Source organism: Eurytemora carolleeae, unplaced genomic scaffold, assembly GCF_000591075.1.
Source record: "Eurytemora carolleeae unplaced genomic scaffold, Eaff_2.0 scaffold595, whole genome shotgun sequence".
Lineage (NCBI taxonomy): Eukaryota > Metazoa > Arthropoda > Copepoda > Calanoida > Temoridae > Eurytemora > Eurytemora carolleeae.
In genome coordinates, this window is record NW_019396730.1 from 195022 (window position 1) to 205710 (window position 10689).

Genomic DNA, 10689 nt, shown 5'->3' on the forward strand with positions numbered 1-10689 from the left:
GTTCATAAATTTATTGGAAATTACATTAAATCTCTGGTAGGTTTTAAAGCATAAAAAAGGCAGACCACAATTTGGAAATAGCGGAACTAGGGTCATTTTGTAATAGTTTTATTTATGAATAATATTTGAAAAATTAGGTCGCAGAAATATATGCTGGGACTATATCAGATCAAAAACTTTTCAACTCGTCTCACATTCGTCAAGAAATGTTGGTTCTTGGTGAAAAATCAATATATCTATTTAAATATATATCCTTATAATTGCAATAACGAGTATTTCATAATATGAAATGTCATTTGATGAAGATTTAAATGTTTATTTATCCTAAAGAAATTATAAAGTAATGAAGTGCAGAGTTATGATTTTAAAAACTTGGAACCAGTTTAAAAAAGAATCTTGGGAAACAAGGATTTCAATATGATACAAACTTAAAAAGTGTAAGCTCATCAAACACCTGAAGTAAAAATTGACTGTTCTAACTTCTAAGTATAGAAAAATAGTACCTCTTGCGTATATTTAACTAGAGATCTTTATTAAATTAATAATTTTTGGCTTTCATTTGTTTTGGAATAAGACGCAGGAGCACTGGAGGGTTGAGAGTAAACTAGGTTTATCTTGAGATCTTCTGTATTCCAGGATTGGTAATCCTTCTCCTCCTTGTGTTGAAGTTGGAGAGAAGTCTTGAGGATATGAGGGTAGCAGGAGAACATCGGAGCCAGGAGGAGGTTAAACAGGACGGAGCAGAGATACGTTGGGACGGATTGGAGATTAGGAGACGGGAGACGAGTTCTCGTCCTTGGGAGGAGCAACACGAATCATCAGGGAAGGAGAAATCACATCGGAGAATATTATTTCTTGTTTCCTCCTGAGAGTCGTCAAGAAACGGAGACATTCCACTGAAATATTGATCAAGTAAATAAACATTTAGTAAGAAATATTTATCACTATAGTAAAAGGGAATATGCTCGTAATTCAAATTGACAGTTCATTACAATGGTCATGTAAACCTTTCATCAATGTTGGTGTCCAACGACATTATCTGATTCATTAGAAAACGATTCTGAACAAAGTGTTTGTGGTTAATTGAAGAGACGTTGAAACGTTCTTCAATTATTTTGTGAACGTTTATAATAAATGTTTGTAAAGGTATAAGGCACCTGAGTAGAACGTATAAAAGAACTCCAAAAGCCCACATATCTGTGTAGGTCCCTAGGGGACCCCCGGACACTAGCTCAGGAGCCTGGAACTCTAGATCTGAGATCTCAGGTTCGAATCCTGTAAGATCCTGATCTCCTCCTCGGGATAGAACTCGACTCTCTCCGAAGTCTAGAAGTTTCAAGGTTCGATTATCTGACTCCAGGAGCAGGTTCTCCGGTCTAGACATGAGAGAAGAATATTAGTAAAGAAACCAACAGAAGAAATAGTATAAACAACGCTTTGTATATTATCAGAAGTGAAAACTATTGTGCAGTGAAATGAAACAAATCTTCAAAAATCTTGAATTTGATAATAAGGTTTTCTTGATTCCTTCATTTTTATTTATCCCTGCAGGGTACGATCACCACAGGATATCCAAGAGGAATCAAGTTAATCTATAGATCAGACCTTGATCTTGAGATTTACAACACAAGAGTTCTGAGTTCTGACCTCAGTACTTATCATTATCTTTAATATTTTATATCTGAGACAATGCCATTCACATGCTTTAAGACAAAAAACATCAGACACATTCATACAATCAGATACAATCTTTTCTTTATGATTTCTTAGAAATAATAATAAATTGAGCTGATCAAAACATCCGACCAAAAATTTATGAAAATCTGAGTCAAGATCAAATTAGGTTAAGATAACTATATTGTCAGAAATCAGGAATTAAAATTTTCTAATCCCTATATCTTTGCAACCTAGACAGTGTGAACCTTTAATATTTCAAATTTACCATATTTGATCTAACAAAATTTGTAAATTGAAATGTCAAAGATTAGAAGATCCCAGTTCGTGGCAAAAACTCAATCCCTTATTCTTATCTGAGCAGTTCATTTAATTATTAAAAAAAGTGCTTTACTTTCTACAAAATAAAATTGTACTGTTTACCCACCTAATATCTGCATGTACTATACTGCTAGTATGGAGAAAGGATAGAGCTGAGAGCAACTGTACTGTAAAACCACATAAACTACTCTCTGAGTAGCTTGGAGACTCACATAACCAAACTAGCAGAGGGAATCCAGAAACCCTTAAATATTAATTTTAAACTTTCTCAGAATTAATTCTTAGTTTTCTTCTGAACAGGAAGTGAACTTCAGAAGAGATAATTTTCTGAATCAATCATCATTTTACAAGTTAACATATGTAGACAGTGAGAACTAGAAAACTGTGGAATAGGAAGACGACTTTTATGCTTAAGTTATGGTTTTGAGTAGTCCAAATAACAGCAATTTTGCGGCTGAACAAACCATTTCAGTTTATTCGTGATTTTAAGCTACATTGTAAACTTATTCGCAATGTAATGACATTTAACACTTGAATATTGTTTTATTTCTGTTCTCACTGCATGATAATCCGTTTTTAAAATTAACATAAATATTAGAGGAAAGTAATCCCGGTTTTCTTTATTTTGAGTCAATTGTTTACTTTAAAAGTTAATATTGGAAAAATAATGATATTATTTGCATTTGAAAATATATTTGCCAATCTTTTTTTAATTATTTAAAATCTTACAATTCCATGACAATCGCGTCACTTGATGGAGTAGCGAATATCCCGGCCACCGCAACGATATTCGTGTGCCGGACGCGCGCTAGTATATTGTGCTCTCGACGGGTCTGCTCTCGTGTGCGTCTGCGTCTGTTCAGGAACTTTACTGCAACCTCTCGTCCAGTCAAAATCTCCTGGCAACGGCGCACCACAGAGAAACGACCTCGACCAACCTTAAAAAATAATTTTTATCTTTTTAATTGTAAGGAAGAGGGATTTGTTGGTACTTTTTTCTTTGAAGGGAGTGTTCGCTAAAGTGAAATGGGGTATAGGCTAAATCATAATTAATTCTGGATTAGTTTCAAATTTTATTTGGTTCATTTAAATGTATCATATTTTTTATCTTTGTAAGAAGCAAGATATAAAAGTAAAATTAGTAGCGATCGAATAAAATTTGATTTTAGCATGTCCTCTTTCATTTTTCGCCAACACTCCATTAAAGAGGAAATTCATTCACATCCGAAATTTACCAAGAATTATATTTTTGAAATTTAGAAAACCCTCGTGTCTAGTGCTAAAACATTGCAAAGCTTTCAAGTGAAAAATTGACCATTTAATCTTAACTTTTATCAAAGAAAATAAAACTTTATTTTTAGTGTTTTAAAACATTTAAGATTTAACTTTTAACATTGTAAAATTGAACTGCAGGGCGGAAAAGTTTAAAATATAATAATACAAAAAACATTAGAAACAATATTTCGACAGACGGTAAAGACGTTAAAAAGTATCCGGATCCGTAGCTCAGGGTCCGGATACTAAACTCAAATATTGTTTAATGAGAGAATGTTAAAAAATTTCCTAGCTAAGCTCTGAAAGGTCAATCAAGTTTCTTCACAAAACTTGGAGAACAAAAGAAGACAAAAATTTAGAAAATTTCTTTTGAGTACAGGATCCGGATCCATTTATACGTGACATATTCAGGATCAGAATCCCCTTTTACGTGACAGATTCAGAATCCGGATCCATTTTTACGTGACAGATTCAGGATCCGGATCCATTTTTACGTGACAGATTCAGAATCCGGATCCATTTTTACGTGACAGATTCAGGATCCGGATCCATTTTTACGTGACACATTCAGAATCCGGATTCATTTTTAAGTGACAGATTCAGGATCCGGATCCATTTTTACGTGACAGATTCAGTATCCGGATCCATTTTTACGCGACAGATTCAGAATCCGGATCCATTTTTACGTGACAGATTCAGGATCCGGATCCGCTACAAGTATAAATCACTCTTTTTCTTTAGAAAGTGTGGATGTATGTTAAAAAAATCTTTTCAAGAATATCCACGAATAGGATCCAATAATAAGTTTTCACATAGGAAGCCTGGGTAATTGTTTCTATCAAATATATCCTATATAATCCTCTAAACCCTATGTTTTGGCAGGGATAAAAGAAACACCGAGAATTGGAAATATATAAAACAAAACAAATTGTTTTTGTTTTAATTTCGAACAATTCTTATTTTGCCTTTCAGATAATAAATGGTTTGAAATAAATCAATTAAAATTGAAAAGTTAGAATAATGTAAAAGTAAATAAAAAATTTACCAAAAGAATAAGAAAAATCAACTGCGTTATTACTTAACTAATAATTAGCCCTTTAGAGCTTTTAGACATAAAATCAATCAAAAACGTTAAAGGTTTCATATTTTGATATATTTAAGTTAGTAACACATTTACTTAATTTGTAAACTGTTACTGTACTGTACTGTACTGTATGTAGTGTACTGTACCTCTTCCAACTCTATGTACTGCTGCTCAAAGTTGGTCTGAAGTGCTGGATCGGTATCAACCTTTCTCTGTTGCAGAGCTAGGAGGGCGGATCCTGTTTGTCCCTCCCCTAGAGGAACTGTTAAGGGAGGGCAGGGTAGGGAGGGTTCAGAGTCCGGACTGCTGCAGTCCAAGGAGTATGAGATGAGACGAAAACTATATGTTTCTCCTTGAACTAGATTATCTACCAGGCATACACCTTCAGTTAAATTATCCTTCACTACCTTCCATTGACCGACAGATACCTCGCACCATTCCAACCTGGACACCATTTATATTTTATTTAATCAATCAGTTAACTATTTTTATCAACCAAGTAATTTATTTAAATATTTCGGGAAAAAAGCTTTTATCTTATATAGAAAATTATTTTAAAAGAAATTCAGGACTTTTGGCATAATAGTACATCTTTAAACAATAAGTCTTAAAATCCAATTAATTAATTAACTATAGTCTACTCTATGAGAATGAAAAAATTGTACCTGAACGCTCTTTGAGAGATATCTCCAGTATCCCAAGATAAAAGAGCACTAGTTCCCTTGAGATCTTGAACCCTAGGTTGGGTTGGAGGAGGAGGTATCCTGGACACCTGGAGTAAGATCTTCAAGGTTTCATGTTCCAGTACACAACTGTACTCTCCAGAATCAGAGATATCACAATCTTCAACATTCAGGCGAGAACTACCGGAACCTATCTCAACCCGAAACCTTCCTCCTGTACTAATTACAGACCCGGTTGGAGATCTCCAAACCGGTTTCTCTCTATCCTTGCATTGGGCTTGTAATACTCCTTTACTCCCTTGCAGTACATGAACAATGGTACACGAGTCCCTGCAGTGTTTGTCTCTGGTAAAACTCTGTTTCCTGACCCTGAACCCCCAGGAGGACTGCTTCCTAGTCTCCTGGTTGGCAGGGTGCAGCGTATAGGAGGGTAACCATCCCTTCATCTCCTCCAAGGAAGAGGCAGAGGGAGGTTTATTGACCAGATAACCCCGGGATAGGTTGGATGAGATGATGGTGACAAGTTCCCCCTTGTTCACGGATATTTCGTCCTCTCTTATAGGTCTGTAGTCCAGGAGCACTGGAACACAAGAACCCGGAGATAGGAATCCTACCAGTCCGTTCTCAACCTAATCAAATATTTGTGTTTTATTGTTTTATATTCTCTATAAAACAGAGAATTGTGTTCTAAAAAGAAAAAGAAGAAAAAGACATTGTCGGAAATTGTCAGTCTCAAACTAATTAGATTTTTATATTAAAGAATAAGGAAAAAAACAGATTTTTCTACCGACATCTACAGTCTTTTCCAATAATTAGATATTCCCTCCCCCCTTAAACATTTGCTTTTAATTTCCTAATATATCTTTTTAAATCTATTTCATGCGTTTAACGACAACAAAAGTAAAGAAAATGATCTTATAAATAATTTTAGTTTTAAAATGCTAGGCATTAAATTTCATTATATTCAGGGACTAAGCGGATTAATAAATTTTTCTTTTGATGTGGTTTGAAAAAAGAATTTAAATTCTTTGTAGAAAATATTTTTTCTCTCAAAATATTAGAAAAGTCTCTTCAGCAAAGTTTCTTACTTGAAATGATTTCTGATTGAATTAGTTTCCCCAATCAAGAGTTAATAAAATTAATCAGTTGGAAGAAAATACTTCAAGGAAGTTCATGATACGAAAGGAATAATCTATTTTACCTGTCGTGGCTGTTCCTTCTTGGCTACAGTCGTTTTCTTTATTTGAACAGCTTGCCGCGTAGTTTTCCCAACTAACCGACTCAGCTGGTCTAATGCGTCGAAATTCTCTGCTGGTTCTTTCCGTACTGGAGAGCTGGGTAGAGACATTGCTTTGTCAAACGCTTCTTCAATGGACAGGAAGTTGGATTCCTGATGTGGGTTTGACTTTGGTCTGGATTCAGTGCGGGAAGTGCTTAAGGATCGATTAATGCTGAACTCCCATTCTCCACTAGATAAGGGGTTAACAATGATTTGAAGTTATTTTTCTCTTCATAACAAAGTTGGAAATTATAAATTGTAACACCAAAATAGGCTTGGTCAATAAAAAAATAAAAAAATTTTATTCATGAATTTTTATATTTTAGAACAATCAACAAGGTATTGCAGGGAGAAACTATTGGACCAGAAACTTAAAAATAAATGTTATACTCTATCAATTCTCTATCAGAGTATTCGACAAAAAAATAACCTCTAAAAATGTATTTATCTCAAGACAATCATTAGGGAGTTTTTTTTAGCTTTGATACAATCTGTCCTCCGTATCAATTACTCCCCACAATACCAAACTGAATATATCTTTATCACAGCAGATATTTAAATATTTAAAATGTGTAATTCTAATTGTTAACAATATTTCTAATTGCAGAATATTTGAAAGTTTCATGCAAGTGTGTAAGTAATATTTACCCAGCACCATCTATCACCGAATGTTAACAAGGTTTAATATTCAGTTTTCTTTTTGGATTTAACAATTTAAAAATTGTAAAAGAGTAAAAACACAATTTCCCGTCTTTCTTCTATTTTCCTCCGGGAGTAATCCCAGCTAGACCTTACTGCTTTCTAGTTGAAAGTGAACAATCATGACAAACATGAAAATCGGTTTAATATAAAATGGTATTAAGCATTTCTGATTTTCTTTCTATTTTAAAAAATTGATCTTCCTTTAAGACAGTGTATTTTCTAACCAAGGCCTAACCCAATCCATAAAAGTTTCTTCAACAAGTTCATAAGTAAATAAAATATTAACGTTAGTATCAGTCTAAGTCTGAAATGAACTTCAACCATTTATGAAATTAATTTTGACATTAAAATTATACAAAATTTTTATTTGGGCAAATTTTTGAACTATAGAATTTTAAATCAATCTTTAAATAAAACAAAATTATAAATGAAAAATCAAACTTGATTTCTTGTTTATCCGTTTATTTGAATTAATATTTTGATATACAATATACACCACAATATATATTTATATAACAATATCTATACATAGATCTCTTTATCCCCCTCCCCCCCTTCCCTTTCCTTTCGGACCAATATGTACAGAATAATATTTTGAAACAGGTACATAAGATAATTTAACATAATCAAACCCTTTTTTCTTTTGCTTGCGAAGGTTATAATCCTGGATGTTTGCTTACTAGCTTATGACTTGTCTAGAGTAGTCTAGAATAGTTAAGAGTAGTCTAGAGTTGTCTCAAGTAGTCTATAAATAGTCTAGAATACGCTTTAACAATATGAACATGACATAAACATGGAAAAGAAGAAGCAGTTCTATTTATTCATGCGGTTTCAATTTTTTAATTTGTTCAGAGTTAACATTTTTGAAGATAATATTCATGAAAACTGCTTCTTATTCATAGTGCAGCATCCAGAATCATAATCTAACGCAAGATCATCCAATATTTACAAAATTTAGAGAAAAATATGCTTTCGTCAAACAGAAAGCTATGCTTAGTGTAAAGAGCTTCAATAAAAAAATGGTTTGTAAAACCGCTTCAAGAGCTTTAGGAAAGAAATGAGCAAAATTTTAAAATGAGTATTTGACAAGTAGCAAGCAGTCTAGAACAGTCTAGAGGAGACTAGAGTAGTCTAGAGTAGTCTATAGTAGTCTAAATTAGACTAGAATAGTCTAGACTTGTCTAGAGTAGTCTAGAATAGTTAAGAGTAGTCTAGAGTTGTCTCAAGTAGTCTATAAATAGTCTAGAATACGCTTTAACAATATGAACATGACATAAACATGGAAAAGCAGAAGCAGTTCTATTTATTCATGCGGTTTCTTTTATAATGCCTGGGCGTACACTGTACAGTGAATGTACATAATAATTCTAGGCGTGGTTTTCAAATCTCTAGAAAGAGATAAATATGATTAATCCCCTGTACCCTCTCTACCTCTAGTTATATAACTAGTCTAAACAATATATACTGAGATCATTCTGTTGCCATTTACTTTGTTAACAATTGTTTGAGAGTCGAAAAAAAGTTGTTAAAATGATAAATATTAAGCTCTAGTTTACACATAACACCCATATTCATTTATTCCCCGACGTTCATACTAAGTTTAACAATGAGATGTAAAATTTAAAATCATGATGTTAAAGTTTAAAAAGTGTGATGCTGAATAAAAATATAAATTCATATTTTGAAATAATTTGTCACTGGTTCACTGAAATTTGAATTATTTTCAGTGTTACATTTAATACATGGAAATATCCCGCTGAATAACGTCATGCCTGGTACTGTAATAAACTGTACATAGTACATGTACAGACTATATATGTTAGTATTGCATACCATCACCGACAAATAGGAGAACAGCTCAACAAGTTGGTTTCAACACATATCATTTGAGCATTAAACTGCTGCAGGATTATATATTGTTCTAAGCCTGAATATAACTTGTTGAGTGTATTATGGTTTCCCTCGGAATAGAATAGAATATACCAAGGATTGATTAACATTGATTACATGGCGGATTGGTTTAATCCCAGGAGATAGTTTATTAAATCAAACCTTGTGTATATAATATTGTATTCCAGGATATATCTACAGATCATTCAGGTTAGTTGTCAGAGAAAACATCACCAATATTTCAGCTTTTAGCCGGTTTCAAGGGACTCTTGACATTATTTTAAGTGACAGTACATTTAAAAAGTTGCATGTCCGATTTACAACGGTATCCATCACTTTCTCAGCTTAGAAAGTCAGAATCAAACTGTTTCTGTCAAGTATAACGACGAAATCTATCGATTATGTGATGAAAAGAAGGTTTACAGGGTACAGGTGTGAATCGGGAATGTCCCTCTTTAAATGAAAGTACACTTGAAACTACGACGGCAGTCTCTTTAAGTTAAATGAAATCTGTGACATTTTCCCTCTGAAAGTTAATACTTGTGCAGATACTATAGTTTCCATCACCATCTTCCCAGTCTTCTGATACAGGTGGAGAAACTACTTACGATTCTTTGGACATTTTATTGTGGTACGCTATAGGGGCTTGAAGAGCCTTGAGGAAGTCTAGCTGAGTTTGAAGTTGTCTACGTATACAGTTGACCCATCTGTCTCTAGTCTCCAGGTCATCAGCTTGACACAGGTAGACTAGACCTGGTCGGGTTGGATCAGTTGATTTAACTTTAAACATTCTCTTCTCCGTGTCGTTGTCTACCTTTTCATCCAGCTGCATCTTGTTCACCTACAAATATGTTTAAATTTTATGTTTCTTCTAGTTTTCATTACATCGTTTTGGTTTTTGTTTCATTGCAAAAGAAGATGTAACAGGGAACTCTTTAACAGAAATCGTTAATCAAAGAAAGGATAAAAACAAATGTTTTATTTTTACTCAATTCTAAACCCTTACATTTCTACTAAATATTTAATAATATCATCATATATGTTTACATAAGATACTGATTAATTCTTAGAAATAAAATAGAGATGTTTAGTTTCTTGAGAACAGGATGCGTACAAGATAAATAATATTTGTATTTATTCATTTCTGTTTCTGCAAGCCAAGCTTTGGCAATGTTTCTATATATTGCAGCCAACATTACCCTGGTTTATAGGGATATATTAGGAACCCAGGTTTATAGGGATATATTAGGAACCCAGGATTATAGGGATATATTAGGAACCCAGGTTTATAGGGATATATTAGGAACCCAGGTTTATAGGGATATATTAGGAACCCAGGTTTATAGGGATATATTAGGAACCCAGGTTTACAGGGATATATTAGGAACCCAGGTTTATAGGGATATATTAGGAACCCAGGTTTATAGGGATATATTAGGAACCCAGGTTTATAGGGATATATTAGGAACCCAGGTTTATAGGGATATATTAGGAACCCTGGTTTATAGGATATATTAGGAACCCAGGTTTACAGGGATATATTAGGAACCCAGGTTTACAGGGGTTTAAAGGGACAGAAGACGTAATTTCAAGTGAACCTTAATTTGTAAATTGGAATGTCCGATTGACAATGGTAACCTTTTGATCTTTCTTTAAGCAAATATAGTCTTAAATTTCAGTTACGGTATAGAAACAATGTATTTATTGTAAAACTAAATCAATCTAAATAAATGACGATATCTGTTACGCGAGCTACGCTGCGTTCATGAAGTCTATGTGAT

At 33.4% G+C, this 10689-nt stretch overlaps 1 protein-coding gene across 1 annotated transcript; it reads right to left on the reverse strand.

Annotated features, from left to right (window-relative positions):
• Window positions 1-300: 300 nt before the first annotated feature.
• LOC111707895 (triple functional domain protein) lies at window positions 301-9749 on the reverse strand (the record flags this gene model as incomplete). Its single annotated transcript, XM_023481078.1, is given in 8 exon segments — window positions 301-896; window positions 1158-1376; window positions 2102-2239; window positions 2725-2933; window positions 4501-4798; window positions 5020-5666; window positions 6239-6506; window positions 9517-9749. Coding segments are annotated over 8 exon segments (2298 nt in total), but the record flags the coding sequence as incomplete, so codon positions are not given.
• Window positions 9750-10689: the final 940 nt, after the last annotated feature.